General features: G+C 51.0%; 1 protein-coding gene across 1 annotated transcript in view; it reads right to left on the reverse strand.

The window, feature by feature from the left end:
• Nucleotides 1–17,877, reverse strand: part of AAK1 (AP2 associated kinase 1) — a gene marked incomplete at its 5' end in the record, with an annotated part of 64,656 nt that overhangs the window by 31,506 nt on the left and 15,273 nt on the right. The window contains 10 exons of the mRNA XM_031064878.1: nucleotides 9–121; nucleotides 203–357; nucleotides 1,051–1,130; nucleotides 2,026–2,129; nucleotides 3,199–3,331; nucleotides 4,949–5,030; nucleotides 6,435–6,556; nucleotides 9,702–9,844; nucleotides 13,144–13,252; nucleotides 14,473–14,591. Of these exons, the coding sequence (XP_030920738.1) occupies nucleotides 9–121; nucleotides 203–357; nucleotides 1,051–1,130; nucleotides 2,026–2,129; nucleotides 3,199–3,331; nucleotides 4,949–5,030; nucleotides 6,435–6,556; nucleotides 9,702–9,844; nucleotides 13,144–13,252; nucleotides 14,473–14,591 (1,160 nt within the window). The remainder of the gene's footprint in view (nucleotides 1–8; nucleotides 122–202; nucleotides 358–1,050; nucleotides 1,131–2,025; nucleotides 2,130–3,198; nucleotides 3,332–4,948; nucleotides 5,031–6,434; nucleotides 6,557–9,701; nucleotides 9,845–13,143; nucleotides 13,253–14,472; nucleotides 14,592–17,877) is intronic.

Raw genomic sequence — 17,877 nt, forward strand, 5'->3', positions numbered from 1 at the left:
GGCTGTGCCTGGGGCGCTGCTGCTGGCTTGGCCTGGGGCTGGGCTGGAGGCTGCGGGGGGGCTGCTTTAGCCTGGGGGGTGCTGGAGGGCTGGGCACTGCCCAGGGCAGCCGGGCCTGCAGCTGGCACAAGAACCCAAAGGCAGGGTTAGGTCAGTGCCTGAGGCACACAGGGAGCAGGGAGCACACAGACACATCGCTCACCCTGGGGCTGAATGGCTGCCTGGGCTGTGGCTCTCTTCCTGGGCGTCAGGGCTGGCTGGATGGGCAGAATGCCAGGGTTGGGCTGGGTCTGTCCTGCTTTAGGTCTCTGCCGGGGTGCTATGGACGTTTCTGTCGTGGGGATGGGGTCTGTGAGCCTGTGAAGGAGGGAGGAGAAGGAAGGGCAGTGAGCACAGCCTGTGAGCTGGGCAGCAGGTGCACAGAACAGGGGTAAACACTCACCCACACCCCAGCTGGGTGTGAGTGACAAAGGTGAAACACTCGTGGGCGCCCAGGCACAGTAAAAGCTCCTGCATGCATTCACCACAATTAATCCAACACCATTGTTCTGACTTCTCTGCCAGTCGTGGCATCCTCTGCTGGTGGACAGCTGGGACTTGTCAAAACCACTCAACTTATATCCAACTATTTCCTACAACAGATTGCTTGAAACCACCCAGACTTCTGAATGAGCACATGAAGGACACCAATCAGCTCATGGGCAGCTGGTACCTTCGGGCAGAGTTGTCTGAACTGCCATCTTTAGATGCACTTTAACTTTGGTACACCCACCCCAGAATCAGGCCACTGAACTCTCCTGATCTCTGCTCAGTGCTTACTGAGCTCCAAAAATGCACAGCAAGAGAGAGGAGCAGCCATGCCCCCAGCCTTCTGTGGTTTGGAGATACCAAACTGATAACTAATGAACCTGATATCAGATTGTTTCTGAGTCAGGGAGAATACCTTGGCAACTGAAGTCCCCAAGGAAGCAGCTAAATCCACCTGGGCTAATAAACAGCAGAGACAACAGGCAACAAAAGAGGGAGTAAAAAGCAGGTGGGGTTGGTTACCTGGCCTTTGGTTGACTCTTCTTTGCAGCAGCTTCACTTGCTTTAACTGGGTCTGGGAGTTTAGCAGGGATTGGAGAGTTCTGCAGATCCCAAAAACGCCCAATTTGGTATTTTGAGGGCAGAAAACAGAGTCAGAAATAATGTGCAAAAACATCACAATAAAACAGAGAGAACTGTGGATTCCCAAAGCAATTACTCCTCATGGGGACACATAACAAACACCAGCAAAGAAGGTTCATGTCATGGGGAGACAGGAGTTTGAGGAGTCTTTACAGGGGAAGGAAAGAGGGCTCAGCTTTTTGACCACTGAACATGGAATATGAACACAAAGCTCCACTGCACAAGCTGGGCATTTTTAAAAGACAACCAGGGGACAGCAGTGACAAAAGTTATTAATAAAACACAGGCATAATAGAACCCAAACTACCTCTTATTCATAAAGACCTTAAATAGGGAAAAACCCTAATTTCTATTTATGAAAAAACAACAAAATAAAATGTCTGTCATAGTGTCCATAACAACATAAGAAAATAATTGTCCACTCAATTTTTCAGCTGAAGTCTCTGAAGACACACCAAGAAGGGGCAGATGGCTGTGTAAGGGCTGATGAAGTCCAAATGCCAAGTCCCAGAACTGCTGCTCAAACCCAAGTGCAGGCCAAATTACACATGCTATGATGAGAGTGCCTGGAAATCAAATTGCTTTCCCAAGCACGGCCTAATTTTCCATGTTCACATGCACAAGATCTCTTGGTTGGCCTCACTCTGGTGACCGGGTGAGGAGGTAAATCAGGGACAAACAGAATGAGAAACTCTGGTTTCTGACCCAAAAAATCCAAACCAAACCGTGCTGTTACAAACAAGACCCTCCTGATTAGAGGACCTGGGACCAACCAACAGGACAGAGGCAAATGCTCAGTGCTCATCAGCTGCCCCCAGCCCCTCCCAGAACCCCCTCAGGCCACCCCCTGCTCACCTGGACATTCTGCACTGGGCAGTCCTTCTTGGCCAGCTTGAATGCAAAGTAGGAGACCTGGTAAATGTCAGGTCTCTTATCAGGGTCTGGCTCGAGCATGTACCCTTGAAGAGATGGAGATGCAGAGATCAGAGCAGCAGCACACACACACAGAGGGCAGCACATCATTGGTGCAACACAGGAATTTTCTGTGCTGAGGGTGGGCAGCCCTGGCTGCTCCTGGAGCCCTGGGAGTGTCCAGGACAGGTTGTAGCAACCTGGGACAGTGGGAGGTGTCCCTGCCATGGCAGGAGTGGCACTGGATGGGCTTTAAGGTCCCTCCAACCCACCCAACTCCACATTTGGTACACCCAGGAGCTAACAGAGTCCTGCCTCCCTCAGAGCAGTGCAGGCTGAGCAGGGCTGTGGGCTCAGCTGGAACAGGGCACGACAGCCAGCATGGGCCAGGACACATCTTCCACCAGAGCTGGGAGCCCCAAGGCTCTGGGGCAGGGAGGGGAAATGCTGCCTGGCCAGGGAACAGGGAACAGCACTGGGTGGGACAGGGCACTTCAGGTGAAGCACAGGAAAGGGGCTGATCCTGGAGTGCCAGCAGGGCAGGGAGACAGGGCAGCCACAGGCACCACTGCAGACAGCCCACAGCAGCAAGGAAAATACCAGCCTGCTCTGCAAACACATCCAACTCTGTGTGAGTCAAGACTGTGGCTATGGAAAGGAAAAAGTCAAAAGCTGTGCTGGAAACAAGAGAGCTGCCCCAGCTTTGCCAAGAGTAGTGCATTGTACACTTAATTACACATTCACTCTAGTCACTGGGATATTTATAAATCATTTCAGTTCTGTTTCCCAGTTCACAGGAGATGAATTCTTATCACTAGCCTAAGTCACTGTGGTCTTTTCAGTTCCTTATCCAAACAGATTTATGACAGCAGAAATACGTTTCTGCATAAATGGGCTGATTGTGCAAGCTCCTGCAGGACTCACACCGAACAGCTGCGTGTGCTCCTGCCCCTGCACTGAGCTCACTCCAGCCTGGCCAGACTGAAATCTCTGCCATGATCACTCCCAAAGCAGCCCAAGATCCCTTTAACCCCGCTGTGTGCAGGGAAGCCTCAGGAAAGGAGAGAGCTCCTGGTTTGGGGCAGGGCGCAGGAGCAGAGCCCTGCGGACACTCACGGATGAGGCAGTGCATGTCCTGGGAGTGCCTGGAGTTGTCTGGGATGGTGAAGTTGCCATCACAAATGGCCACCTGGCTCTCCCCAAAGGGCAAGGTGAAGTAGCACAGCTTGTACAGCAAACAGCCCAGGGCCTGCAGAGAGAGAACAGGGCAGGGATTCACCACGCTGAGCACGGCAGGATCCTGCTGCTGCCAGGCCTGCCCAGCACCCTGTGAGGGACCTGGGACAGCCTCAGCTGCAGGGGAAGATCAACAGGCAGAGCTCTTCTCCATCAGACTCTGGTCTGGGGGATTGTTCATCATCACACGACCCTGAGTGTCACTGAACAGGCAAAGCCTTTCTGCCACGCACTGGGAGGAAAGAGCAAAGCAACAGCACAAATAAATGGCAACCATCATCATTAATACATCCATTGTGACAAAGAGAAACCCAAACTGTTTCCAACATTAAGTCCAAACAACCTTTCAGCTGCTATAAATAAATGCCAGGGAAGTACAGCTCATTCTGCAGGCTGCCAGGTTCTGCCACCCTTCCCTCTACTGCCACGCTGCTTTTGGCACCAAGAACCACCACCTATTGCAAAAGAAAACTGTTTTTGCACAAAGAGCTAATTATGAAACACTCCCACCACCTCAGAGCGGGGAGCAGGAAACATTTCCTAATCCTAAGAAACTCACCATCAGCTCATCTCTTTTGTCACAGGATTTCACAATGAAATTGCAGGCTGGCTTAAAACAACCTCGGTAAGATTTCAGGGAAAGGGAGGTTTCCAGCAGGACAAGCACGCGAACAGGGCTGGAAGCTGAGGCCCCACCACCACACACTGCTCTGGACACACTCCAAGTGTCACTGGAACCCAACTCCTGCCATGCCAGGAAGAGCAGAGCCTTTGGATCTCCCCTCTCCACACTACCCCAGGAAGGAGTGCAAATCCTGGTTCTGCTCTGGCTGCCTTTGGGGCCTGTCCTTTCCCCCTGGCACAGCTGTGACCTCCAGGCCAGCGACCCTGCCCAGTGCAGGGCTGACCCCACAGACCCCTGGTTCAAGCTGCTCACTGAGGGGACTTTCAGGAGATGTCACACCAGCAAATCTCCCTCTTGTAGAGGCTGAACACTTGAACATACATCAAAACTCTGTTTTTCTGCTTTTCCTAGCTCAGAGCTCCAGAAAACACAAAACATGCTCCCAGTTAGCATTTTAAACACTTCTAAACACAGGTGCTGAACTGCCACTCCAAACAGCACAGACTCTTTCTCACCTCTGTCCCACCAAAGGAGACCAGGTGAGCCAGGAATGGATTCCTCCACAGCTGGATTCTGTTCCCACCATGAAGAAAGAGCATGGCAGGATTGCCCTGATCACCAGAAGCAGTTTGGCCTTTGGCCAGTCTGACACCTCAGCCCTGTGTTACACAGAGCAGCACACTGCTGCTGCTGGGGCAGGGCTATTTTCTCAGGTTTCCACTGAATTTTGATTCCACACACCAACAACCCAGCTCAGGCACTACGAGCCACAACACCCTGAATCTTCTGGTTTAACTCTTAGGATACAAAATCAGGTTTGCCCCATTCAGTCCTGGAGGTTGATCCATCTCTAAACTCAAAGCACACAGGAGGAGCACACACGTCTCATCAGACACATCATCAGAGGAATTCTGCATTCAGGAACTGCCCAGGCTCCCAGAAAAGCAGGCCAGCCCCATTTCCCTGCCCTGGCAGTGCAGGGATGCCCAGGGGGTCCATACATACCCAAATGTCTGCTTTTGTAGTGATGAGTTTGCCACTGTACAGGTTCACCATCTCCGGGGCTCTGTAGGACAACGTCGTGTACCTGCAGCGGAAGGTGGGTCAGGGGTTCAAAAGGGGCATAGCAGGTTTGTCACACGCCCAAAGAACTCAAAATTCACTCTTCCCCTATTCATTTTAAGGAAAGGAATGCTAAAGATATCTATTGGTAAAATGTTCTAACAGCATCACCTGCTAGACACCTCAAACAGTAAAACACCCCTCCAAGTGCCCTGGGAAGCCAAAACAGCAACCACAATCCTCTCTAAAGCACAGAATTAAACAGTAACCACAATCCTCCCTAAAGCACAGAATCCACCACAAAATGTGCAGTCATTTTAAGAACAGAAACATTCAAGGATTCAAAGCATTAACAAGGTCAGTAATCAAACGTCCTCTGCACTGCCCTCACTGCAGGGCTGTGCCCAGCTGTATTACAGAGATTGTAACTGGATATGTGGCTCCCAAAAATCAGATTTCCACACCAGGAGTCCTGCTCAGAGCCACTGTGGCAAGGGGTGGGTCACTGTGTACCTCAAACCACAGTGAGAATCTGCCTCATCCTAAGAGATCACAACAAACAGAAAAGCTGGAAACTGCTCCACAGATTATGAGGCTCCTCTGATGAGATTTCCTGCCAGCAGGTCTGTCATTGCTGCCTGCTGCTTACCCTGAGCACAGGAAAGCATTGCCAAAGGCAAAGGTTTTGTAGGCTTAGGTGTACAAGTAGGGCACTCCAGGGGGACTGCAATGCTGGATTAGGAGCACTCTGAAAACTCCACTCAAACAAACCTAGGAAATCCAGGCAGGTGTAGCTGAATCCCAACAAAAAAGAGGCATCTGTACCCATTTTAACTGCATTAACAGGAGTGGGCAGTCTGCAGCAGTGATGTTGTCAGAACTAAAGCAAGGCCAAGGACCTGGAGTGTGCTCCACCCCTGGCCCAGGGCTCACTGAACTGCAGGTGAACCCCCTTTTAAAAAGCACCAAGGGGCACCAGAGATGCTGCCAGGACAGCTGGCAGTGCTGGGGCAGGAGGAGGAGCTGGACTGGACCCCTCCAGGAGCTGGCATTCCCCAGATCAGGCCCTGTCAGTGCCCAGATCCGTGGGGAGGGGAGCTCAGCCAGGATGGGACTGTGCCAGCCCAGCGTGGAGCTCAGAGAAGCCAAGACAGATGAAGGACAGACAGCCTGACCCTGCACAGGACAGAGCAGGTCACTGCCTCGCCGAGGAGGGGCTGCTGCTCTGCATTAATCTCAGCTCCAGAGCAATTACATCAAGCTCCATTTATTGTTTCACCTTCCCCCGGGCACTCACTCACCTGCAGCAGACACTGCCATGCAGCAGAGCCAATCTGCTGCAACAGGCTGGGCAAAACCAGCCCCAGCACAAGAGAAACCACCCTTCAAACACAAGCACAGCTGGGCTGGAAAGGCAAAGCACACTCACTTCTTGATCTCCTCCTCCACCGCATTCACCCCCTCTGTCTGAGGGTTCTGGAATTTGTTGGTAGCACTCCCAAAGTCACACAGGACGTAGTGGCCACGGTCATGCAGCAGGATGTTTTCAACCTGGGAGCATCACAGACAGACACAGAATCACTCAGACAAAAAAAAATATTCAGGGTTTGGCTTTTTTACAGATGAGTCAAGGTTTTAAGTGCCTGAAGACATATCAGACATCTCTGACACTGAAGTCTAAAAGTGACAGCAAAGAAAACAGGCATCAAAACTGTCACATCTCCTAAAATAGATATCAAATCATGGAGGCACAGCTGTAACACTGCCTTCCATCCTGCCACTCCTCCCTTCTCCTGCAAGCACATTTCCCTGCCTCTTGTAACACTTCAGTGTCCCAGTGCCTTTGGAGCTCAAGGTTCCTGAGCTGCTGTGGCCCTGGTCTGGCACCTGACTGTCCCAATCCAAACTGTCCCAGCTTCACAAAGGCTGTAACTCCTCACAGGCCATGGGGCAGGCAAACAGTAACACACACACTTCCATATTTATGAAATTAAAACACATCTCCAGGTCTTTGCCTGCATCTTACCTGTCCCTGAGGGTCTTGTTCAAAACAAACCTCAGCTCATGCTCACATTTATTTGCTTGGTTCTCAGTGTCTGCTGGGTGCCCCCAGTCCCTAAACAGGGGCTGTAGCAGCAGAGGCTCCTCCAGGCTGCTGAGACCCCTTTCTTTCAAATATGATTTGGTGCCTTCAATCAGGCATCAAAAACAAATAAAATCAGCAGAAACCTTCTCCTGTGCATTAACAAAATTCTACCTTGCACCCACCTAAAAATTGCCTGTTCCAACACTGACTTTAAATGTGTGAAACCCTGTGTTCAGATCTTTGCTTTGGCAGAGCATCCCTGTGTTCCAGCTCCTCATCTGTGCAGCAGTGCTAACAGCATGTTCTCTGGAGGGAACACACCATTTTTCATGTCTTTATCTTCAATCAGTGTCAAATGCTCAGATAAAACAACGAGATAAAACATCCTGCTCATAGAGCTCAAAATAAAAAAAAAAAAAAAATCACCACATAAGCATTTGCTAACAAAACCCTTTGGAAGCAGAGCTCCCCATCAAGGATGGTCTTTACAAGAAGGAAAGAAAAAGAAGGAGTCAGCATTTTAAGCATCAGAAAATGCAGGCAAATTAGAGCAGCTGAGGGGGAGAAGGCTGGCTTGAAACCAAGGGTTAAACACGCCCCTTCCCCCTGTGCATCCATCTGCTCTGAATAAAGCCCTGCACACAGATGTTCTCCCCAGCACAGCAACACTGGCCCTGTTATTCCCTGCTCCCTGCAAGCACTCCTCCAACACTTCCCCAGGAGCCCTCCCACTGTATGTGCCTGAGCAGGCTGATTTCTCACTCAGGCTCCCTGAAAGGTTTGTCAGACATCAGCAACCTGTTTGACCAGCAAACACCAGGAGAAAGAAAAAATAAACACAGCAAAAGAAATGACTGCTAACCACTGTCAGGCCAGAGAAAAGTGGTTTAAGAGGAGTATGAAGGTGTCTTCTTCTGGTGAAACACCCAGAAAGCTGCAGCCCTGAGGATCCTCACTCACAGTGCCACGTCCCCTTTGCCTACAGAAGTGCTGGGTAAAGGCTGCTGTCCCCAGCTGCTGGTCACCTCCCACCAACAGGAGGCTGCTCTGCCTCAGGCAAAGCCTCTGGGTTCATTCAAAATCAGAGCCAGGGGCCACTGAAGCTCCTCCAGCTGCTCTTGCGTGAATGGCTGAGAGCTCATTCACAGCCTCCCCTCTGCTGGCAGGAACCTCCAGCTCCAGAGCAGCATCAAAGAGCTGCAAGGCAAAAAAGGGCTCCAGGCCCCCAGCTGCCCCTCTTCAGCAGGGTGATACTCACCCCAAGAGAACACCTACATGCTCTTCCTTACACCCAGAACTTGTACTAAACTTCTCTGGCCCTTCATCGCTCTTGGCTTTGCAACTGCCCCTTGACAGTATTACATTTTAACACAAATAAAGTCAATATATATATATAAATATTAATTCTGTGTTAGTGCTTAGATCCCCAGAGGTCACCATGACACAAACAATACCCAAGCAGAGAAGAGCCAAGCCTGACTCTGGGCACAGCCTACCCAGATCAGGCCTTGCAAAACCTGCCCTGGCCTAGGCAGGCAGCAGTGGGCTGGACAGCAGCCCCAAGAGCCCATTTCAGCTGCAACTCAGGCAGAAAGCAACACCACAGATCACCTCACTAATCCAGCACAGATGTCCCAGATTTACTCCCCTATAACACACTGAGTTTGCTCTGTATGAACCCCCCAGGGGTTCACCAAAAGGGTAAGGGCAGGGTTAATGTCAGCTGGGGAGGCTCCTGGTCCTCACCCTGCTTTCCTGACCTAGACAAACTCCTGCAAGCTGCCCACAGACCTTACAGCCTTAAATCCAGGACTAACGGTAAGAGATCAGCCCTGGGAACAGACACAGAGCTGCTCCTGTATCCAAACTGACTGAGAGTGGCATCACTGTCATTTCAGACATGCCACAGCACACCAAACCCTGAGGATGTTTTCCCCTGCTCTACCTGGCTCTCCTTGGCACACGTGGCATGTAAAACAATGGCCAGTGGCACAAACAAACATCTGTGAGGGCTCTGAAAATAGAACCTGCCCCACAAAGCACATCTGAATTTCAAATGCACACAGCAGCCTCCTTCTTGGCTGAGTGTTTCATCCCAGCTCCTTGAGAGCAAAGGGAACATCTTTTTGTTTGCTGGATTACAGGTGCGGGATTTTCCCCAAGCTGGCCCAGCTCTGCTCCCAGCTAAGCACACAGAGTTTTACAACACACTTTCATGGTCAGAGCTCCAGAGGCCACTTTCAAAAGCTCCTAAGGATTCCTGCCCCAAGGCCGACACTTCTGAAGCGCTCCTTTTAATCTGGAAACAATTTTGTGAGCTACCTTAAATAAAGCAGCGTTTCAGGCCACTGTGAATAATTCATCGGGTACATTCTGGCACGTGTGCAAGCCACAATTATTCACAAACATTTGTGTTTAAGTAGATCTATAGATGGCAAACATATGGTAAGCAGCACTGAGAGGCTCATTCCTTTTTTTATCTCCCAGCAGAGAGGTGTGTTTGTGCCCACTTTCCCTCATTACCAGCAGGAGAAGCACAGCGTGGGCAGCTGGCAGACAGGCAGGAGGATGCCAGCAGCTCCCTGCTGCACCCCTGGGGCCAGAGCTCACCTTCAGGTCCCTGTGGATGATGGGGGTCTTGCACTGGTGCAGCCTGGCCACGGCCTCGCAGGTGTCGCAGAAGATCTGCAGGACCTCGCTCTCGGTGAAGCCGCTCTGCAGGCGCTGGTTCATCAGGTTCACCACCTGCCCCCCTGCAGGACACACGGCACGATAGGGAGGGGTGGGGTGACAAATTATAGCAGGCACAGTGAGCTCTGACGATCCCTAATAACAGCAGGGACAGTGAGCTCTGCCCATCCCCAACCACAGCAGGGACAGTGAGCTCTGCCCATCCCCAACCACAGCAGGGACAGTGAGCTCTGCCCATCCCCAACCACAGCAGGGACAGTGAGCTCTGCCCATCCCCAACCACAGCAGGGACAGTGAGCTCTGCCCATCCCCAACCACAGCAGGGACAGTGAGCTCTGCCCATCCCCAACCACAGCAGGGACAGTGAGCTCTGCCCATCCCCAACCACAGCAGGGACAGTGAGCTCTGCCCATCCCCAACCACAGCAGGGACAGTGAGCTCTGCCCATCCCCAACCACAGCAGGGACAGTGAGCTCTGCCCATCCCCAACCACAGCAGGGACAGTGAGCTCTGCCCATCCCCAACCACAGCAGGGACAGTGAGCTCTGCCCATCCCCAACCACAGCAGGGACAGTGAGCTCTGCCCATCCCCAACCACAGCAGGGACAGTGAGCTCTGCCCATCCCCAACCACAGCAGGGACAGTGAGCTCTGCCCATCCCCAACCACAGCAGGGACAGTGAGCTCTGCCCATCCCCAACCACAGCAGGGACAGTGAGCTCTGCCCATCCCCAACCACAGCAGGGACAGTGAGCTCTGCCCATCCCCAACCACAGCAGGGACAGTGAGCTCTGCCCATCCCCAACCACAGCAGGGACAGTGAGCTCTGCCCATCCCCAACCACAGCAGGGACAGTGAGCTCTGCCCATCCCCAACCACAGCAGGGACAGTGAGCTCTGCCCATCCCCAACCACAGCAGGGACAGTGAGCTCTGCCCATCCCCAACCACAGCAGGGACAGTGAGCTCTGCCCATCCCCAACCACAGCAGGGACAGTGAGCTCTGCCCATCCCCAACCACAGCAGGGACAGTGAGCTCTGCCCATCCCCAACCACAGCAGGGACAGTGAGCTCTGCCCATCCCCAACCACAGCAGGGACAGTGAGCTCTGCCCATCCCCAACCACAGCAGGGACAGTGAGCTCTGCCCATCCCCAACCACAGCAGGGACAGTGAGCTCTGCCCATCCCCAACCACAGCAGGGACAGTGAGCTCTGCCCATCCCCAACCACAGCAGGGACAGTGAGCTCTGCCCATCCCCAACCACAGCAGGGACAGTGAGCTCTGCCCATCCCCAACCACAGCAGGGACAGTGAGCTCTGCCCATCCCCAACCACAGCAGGGACAGTGAGCTCTGCCCATCCCCAACCACAGCAGGGACAGTGAGCTCTGCCCATCCCCAACCACAGCAGGGACAGTGAGCTCTGCCCATCCCCAACCACAGCAGGGACAGTGAGCTCTGCCCATCCCCAACCACAGCAGGGACAGTGAGCTCTGCCCATCCCCAACCACAGCAGGGACAGTGAGCTCTGCCCATCCCCAACCACAGCAGGGACAGTGAGCTCTGCCCATCCCCAACCACAGCAGGGACAGTGAGCTCTGCCCATCCCCAACCACAGCAGGGACAGTGAGCTCTGACCATCCCCAACCACAGCAGGACACTGAGCTCTGGGGTCCCCTCTCACACCAGGACACTGAGCTCTGGACTAATTTTCTTATTTTTCTTCCAAGTAGGACTTCTTTTGTCTGACTAGAGGAATAAAAAGATGGATTTGGAGCACCCACAGTCCACAGATTAGTGTGCCTCACGTAAGCAAGAGGAGGGAGGAAGGGAGACACTCAGAAAACCCACACGTTAAGTGGCTTGGCTGAAGCTGTTGACTGCAAAGAATTAAAAATCCATCTGTAACAAGGGAAACTCTGGACAAACAAAAGCAAGTTTTCATGAACGAGTCCTGGATTTGTCTCAGCTTTGGGGCTTTGTTGCTGTCAAGGCCTTTCCAAAACAATCCTGAGGGTTTTTTCTCCTCTAAATGCCCTAGACAGACAGAGAAAAACTCCTTTCTGAAGCTCTGGTGAAGCAGGACTGCATCATTCCACATCACAAGGCTGGAAAACTTTCGTGGTAGGAAAGAAAAGCTCAGTTTAATGAATACTACAGCTGTGAACATTTTACACCCAAAATGAATGCAGCTCTGCACACAAAGGCACTGATTTGGTTTGGAAACTGCCGGCCACAAAAGGAAAGTAACAAGGGAAAATCAGTGTGTAACAAGCCTTGCAGGGGGAGGGCTGCAGGCAGCAGCACAGCATCTGGCAAGAGCCACGTGAGAAAAGCCACCTCCCTCCAGATGGAAGGAAACTCCTCAGAAAGATGGGTTTTATTTCATCAGCCCAAAATGTGGGTCCTGCACTGGTGGGTCTGTGAAGAGCTCAGGTTTGTACCTCCCTCACATGGGGCTGAGCAGGGATTTGCCAGCACTGCCAGGCCTCTGCTGACAACAGCTCTGGCCATGCTCAGCTTGAAGCTTAAAGAGATATTATGGGTGATTCCTTCAGCAAAACTGCCCAAAAAGTTCCTCCTCTCACCAGCAAACAACCCAGGGCAAGGCAGGCCAGACTCCTGCAGCAAACAAAGCAGCAAAGAGGATGTGGCAGAACAGAAGCCTGCACTGGGCCTGCTCACACACATGTACATGTGTGTAAATGCTACAGTGCTTTCGAGTTCAAAGCCAGACAGGCCCAAAAATACCCATTTCCATCAGCTGCCACCATCCAAACCAGCCATGGGCTCCTGAAGTCACCTGGCCAAAACATTGTTTTTGCTGAACACTCTTCTGTGACAAGACAGAATTTGAGCCCAGCACATGCATCATGTTCCAAACACCACATCCCAACCACAAAGATCAAAGCTTTGGGACAGATGGAACAGCCTGTCTGGCTACAGACAGCCAAGCAAAAAGGTCAGAGGTAACAGAAATGCTTTTTGGCTTCCCATTATCCATGTCTTGCTTCTTCTAGAACAATCCTAGGCCAGGGTGATGTGGAACAAAGCTTGCAATGAGATTAAAGTGAAGAAAAATTACATTCCTGGCTGCTTTAAGAGGAGTCACTTCTTGTGTGGACCATTCTAAAGACAAGAGCAAGATGTATTCGAGGGTTCTCCTCCACAACAGAGGGGACCCTGGGCAGCAGCAAAGATGGTCCCAATCCCACTGGCAGAGTCAGCACAGCCCCAGTCCTGGCTTTGCTCAGCTCAGAACAGCTTCCTGGCAGCTCAGGGACAGCTCTTGCTTCAAAAGGAACATGTGCAAGGTCCTGTCGGCACAGAAGGACAAACCCAGCCCGTGCCCAGCCCCACTCACCCCGGCAGAAGTCCATGAGGATCAGCACCTCCCACACGTCCCCACTGCTGACTGAGTTGATGCTGGAGTCGATGTAGCCCACAATGTTCTTGTGGCCAGACAGATCCCGCTGCAAGACAGACAACTTCACTCATGGAACAGCCAAATCCACACCAAGGACCAGCCAAATTCACTCATGGACCAGCCAAATCCACACCAAGGACCAGCTCCATCCACACCACGGACCAGCCCAAATCCCACCATGGACCAGCCCCAATCCACACCATGGACCCTCCCCACCCTCACTTTCCACCAGCCACCATTCCAAAGGCACCAAAGACAGGCAGACAAGAGAAAGCAGCAGCAAGTGAAACCCAAGTAAACAAGCTTTGATGCGAGATCTAATCTCACCTTTCCCCACGTAGCCCAAAGCTTCCCTGCACTATCACAAACTACAGCAGCTCACTTAAAAGGTATTAACCTCATTTAAAGCTACTGCAGGAATCACACACAGCATTGCTACAGGTAGGAGTTTCTGACATCCACCCCAAACCTGTGCCTCGTGCGGTAAATTCACAAAATGAGGATTTTATATTTCCTTCCCCACCTGGCAGCTGCTCTAAATGCTCATCAGTATCTTTGAATACAACTTCAGAAGTGGCACTTCCATGTTTACCACACTGCAAACAAGATTAGGCAAATCTATTTGGATCATCTCCATTTTGTCTTTGTTTAGGGAAGCTAAGTTTGAAACAGCTATTAAAAATAGCTATCCCATCCTATAAATCCTTGTGTCCAATAATCTAGAGAAACACCCCAGAGCTTATTACAAATACTTTACATTTCAAAAGCCCTGGCAGCAGCTACCCCACAAATACTGTTCTAATCTACCAACCTCAGTGATGCAGAGATAACCTTCATCCCAACCCCAAGGATTAGAAGATGCTGTGATACAGATTTATCTCAGGATGGATGTCTGCCATTCATGCACTGATTGCAGTTCAGAGATATCAGCATCATCAGCCTTTTCTCATCAGGTTTAAAAGGCTGAAGTCTTGAGATCCCAGCTGAAGATTGTGAGACTGAATTCCAACATCCCCAGCCATGCTCACATCTTCTGCCCTTCCTTTTCCCATTAAGCCATGCAGTTCTCCCCTCTTTTTCCTGGAATTCCCTGTTTTTTTCAGGTTTTCCTTATCCCCTGAACAGGAACTTCTGAAATAGCTCAGTATTAGATTTTCACACACTCCAGAGGTCAGGATTTCCCACACAAAAGCCATTTTTGCTAGGAAAAGGCAGGGGTTGTGACCTGATGGCACAGAAGGTGCCCAGCCCAGAGCAGGCACTCACCATGATCTGGATCTCCCTCTTGCAGACCTGCAGGTCGTACTCATTATTGACATACATCCTCTTCAGGGCACACTTCACCCCATTGCTCGTCCTCACCAGGAACACGATTGCAAAGCCACCTGTGGAGGACACAAAAGCACCTGCTCATTCACCAAAAACCCCTGTGTTCCCAGCCCTGTCCCCGCCAGGGCAGTGCAGCAGGGACAGGGGGCCCTGAGCAGCTCCCACCCTCCCCAGTGGGAATGCTCCTTCCCTGCCCCTCTCCCAGCTCTGCCTGGACACTTTGCTCTAGGAACTCGCAGGGATCCAAGGGGGCAATCCTCAATTAATGGCAACGAAGTTAACACTTAACATCTCCATAAAAACAAGCAATTACACCAGTTCCTGGTCCTGCCAGACAGTCCCTCATTGCTCCATTAATTCCCATTATGAAGAAGAAAGCTGAAGGACAGCAATGCTGCCTTGGACAGAAATCAGAGCTACAGATCACCCACTGAACCACCAAAGGCCTAAACTTAAAAGGCTCTGCAACTTTGAAGCATCTAAGTTACATTACAAAGCTGATTGGTGCAAGAAGCAAAAGAAACATCTCCCACATGCAGTTTGATGTTAATGCTTTCTAAATCAGGACAGAAGAACAAGGGAAAAACCCACAATTCATTCTGTGGTCATTGCTATTAGTAAAGTCAGGATTCCCAGGATAATTTGGCTTGTTTCAGATGAAAGCCTTTCCTCTCTGTCAGCTCTCCATCCAAACATACAGGTTTGCATTTGTAGTCCTGGCAGAAATAGGAAGCTGAAGGAGGATGGAGGGGCAGAGGCATCAAAAGTTTCACACCTGGCTCTGGAGATGGGATGAATTTGGGCAGAGTGGCACAGATCCAAGCAGCCACAAGTGCTGCACACTGGTGAAAAGGGAGGCACAGTGACACTGCTGATGCCACAGCCCAGCAGCACCTCACACATATTTCCTTTATGTCCAAGGACCCATAAAGGCCCAGCTCAGGGGTGATTTATGTGTCTCCAGAAGTCCCACTACAAGGGGAGCAGCAGCTACACACACAGATCCCAAGTCACATCCCAAAGAATTCCCCTTTTCTCCACAGGCTGCCCGAAACCAGCAGACCCCCAGCACACACAGCTCCACGGATGTGTCTGTGCTCGTGGTTATTCAAACAAAGCCACACTTGGGTGAAATTTACTGACCAGGAAAGAATGAAAAAGAGCAAATAACCAGACAACACTGCTGTGTGTAATGTACAACCCTCCCTGGCTGTTTTTAATGGTTTTTATGACATTACAGCTCCCCTTCCACCTGGACACAGGAGTTACACACACAGGCACCTCCCCTGCCAGCAGCGCAGTCTGCCACAGAACTAGAGCAAGCTTTCACAGGAAGCCCCACTGACTTCCAGAAGCAGCCCCAGAGATGCAGCAGAAAGATGGGACAGAAAGAAGAAACAAACAAAACAAAACCCACTCATCCTCCCTTCTTCTCCACAAAAAAATATAAGCATTATCAAGACTTCAATTAAAGGTCTTGAAAACTGTAGCCAGGCTGCAGAATGGACACTCCAAGTGAGGACAGTGGGCCATGGCCCTGGGATGCAGCAGCCACAGCTGCTCGAGCCCCCTCGCAGCTCTGGAGGGGCCTCCGTGCACAGCGCTCCATTCAGACCCAAAAATAACCCTGACTCTCCCTGAAGCTGCTTCAAGTGGAGGATCTCAAATTACAAGTCATTTTTAAGGGCTTCTGAACCCACAGCAGTAGCCTTATTGTTCTCCCCAGCCACGTTTGTCTCGTTTTTGGAGAACAGATCTGCACATCCCGCTGTGACTCTTCAGCCCAAAGGGTGGCTGAGGAAAAGAGTAACGCAGCACTGCGCTGATTTTTCTTCCTCCTCTTATACCCCACAATGGAGCCAGGAAGAAATAAGGGACCATAACCAACACAATTTTCCCAAACCCTACTTTGCTAACAGCCTATATTTTTCAGAATCATTGGAGAGATCAGGTTTGGAATCCTTTTTTTTGTTTTTTTAAAATTTCTGTACAGTATTTCCATGGATCTCAGAAAAATACTAGAGAAAAAAAAAAGAAAAAAAAACCCCAAAGAGTTGGTTTTGGTTATTACAGTCTCAATTTTGGTTTTGGTAATAACAACACTTTTGGGTTTCCCTCCCCCCAAACTGAGCAGTCACCCAGAGAAGCCCTGCCCCACCCCAGGGCTCAGTTCCTTTTCCCAGCTCTGGCCAGCAGGACACGGGATCTCTGTTTACAGTGCTGCGCTCAGCAGAAACAAACACGAGCTGAGCAGCAAAAATACATCAAAAATAGATTTACGTTATCTTTTAACTGCTGACAGCTGCCTAACCCTTCCTCCTTGCCCACTGCACATCGACACCACCACCAGCACCTCCTCAGCCTCAAGGGCTCTCAGCCTCCAGAGCTCCAGACCACAACCAGTTTCTCCCTCAATATCCCAGTCCAACCCCCAGCTTGGCTAAATCCTGGTAAAGTTGAAAGGAAACAGATCAAAGACAAATTTACAAGCAATTATGATGGAGCCCTGCCAGATGCACATTACAGGACCATTTACTCCTCTCCTCAGAGAACAGCAAGACAACAGCAGGCACTCCAGCTCCAACTGAAGATGATCATCCTGGGATCTGAGCAGCCAAGGTCAGCTCAGGAGCCTGCGCTACACGTGCCCAGGGAGGGTGGGTCACACTCAGGCACAGCTTAAAGTATTCCAGGCACCAGGAACATCCCCATCTCTCTGCTGCTAAAGCCTCTTTTCCAGTGCACGTGGGGAAAGCAAAGGCACGACACCAGGGCAGGCTGCAGCTGCAACAGAACAAATAAATCCAGAGACTTGCAAGTGCCAGAAGGGACAGGAGCAAGAGCTAAGCCTGAGAGTCACCTCAGAGGACAGCTTTCCCCTGCACATGTGCCTCTGATTTAAGGTTCTGAAGGAAATTCAACTCTTCTCCCACAGCAGCCAGCAAAAACTAAAATACCCATTCTAAAATGTGAGAAGTAATTTCTGTGTTCACCCTTAAGACATATGAATATTGTTGAGCAGGCAGCACACAGCCAGCACTGGGATCACCATCAGCTCAGAGCCACCACCAGCTACAGGGGTGTCTCTGGGGAAACTGTTTTGTGTCTCTTTGGCACTTTAGGCCTGCCTGAACTGCATGGAAACATGGTTATCAAGCTACACACTGCTGCCTGACTGCTGTTCTTGCTAAAAGGTTTTAGGATAAGCTGAAAAAATACTGGGAAGTTCCAATTATCTCCAGTCAATACAGATGCCAAAGCAATTTTCCGTGCAGGTTTGTGTCAGGGCACTGGCCAGCTGGCTGCTCTGGTGGTTGTGTTTTCAGCCCTTCTGTAATTTCA

The sequence above is a fragment of the Geospiza fortis genome, unplaced genomic scaffold (genome assembly GCF_000277835.1).
Source record: "Geospiza fortis unplaced genomic scaffold, GeoFor_1.0 scaffold687, whole genome shotgun sequence".
Classification (NCBI taxonomy): Eukaryota; Metazoa; Chordata; class Aves; order Passeriformes; family Thraupidae; genus Geospiza; species Geospiza fortis.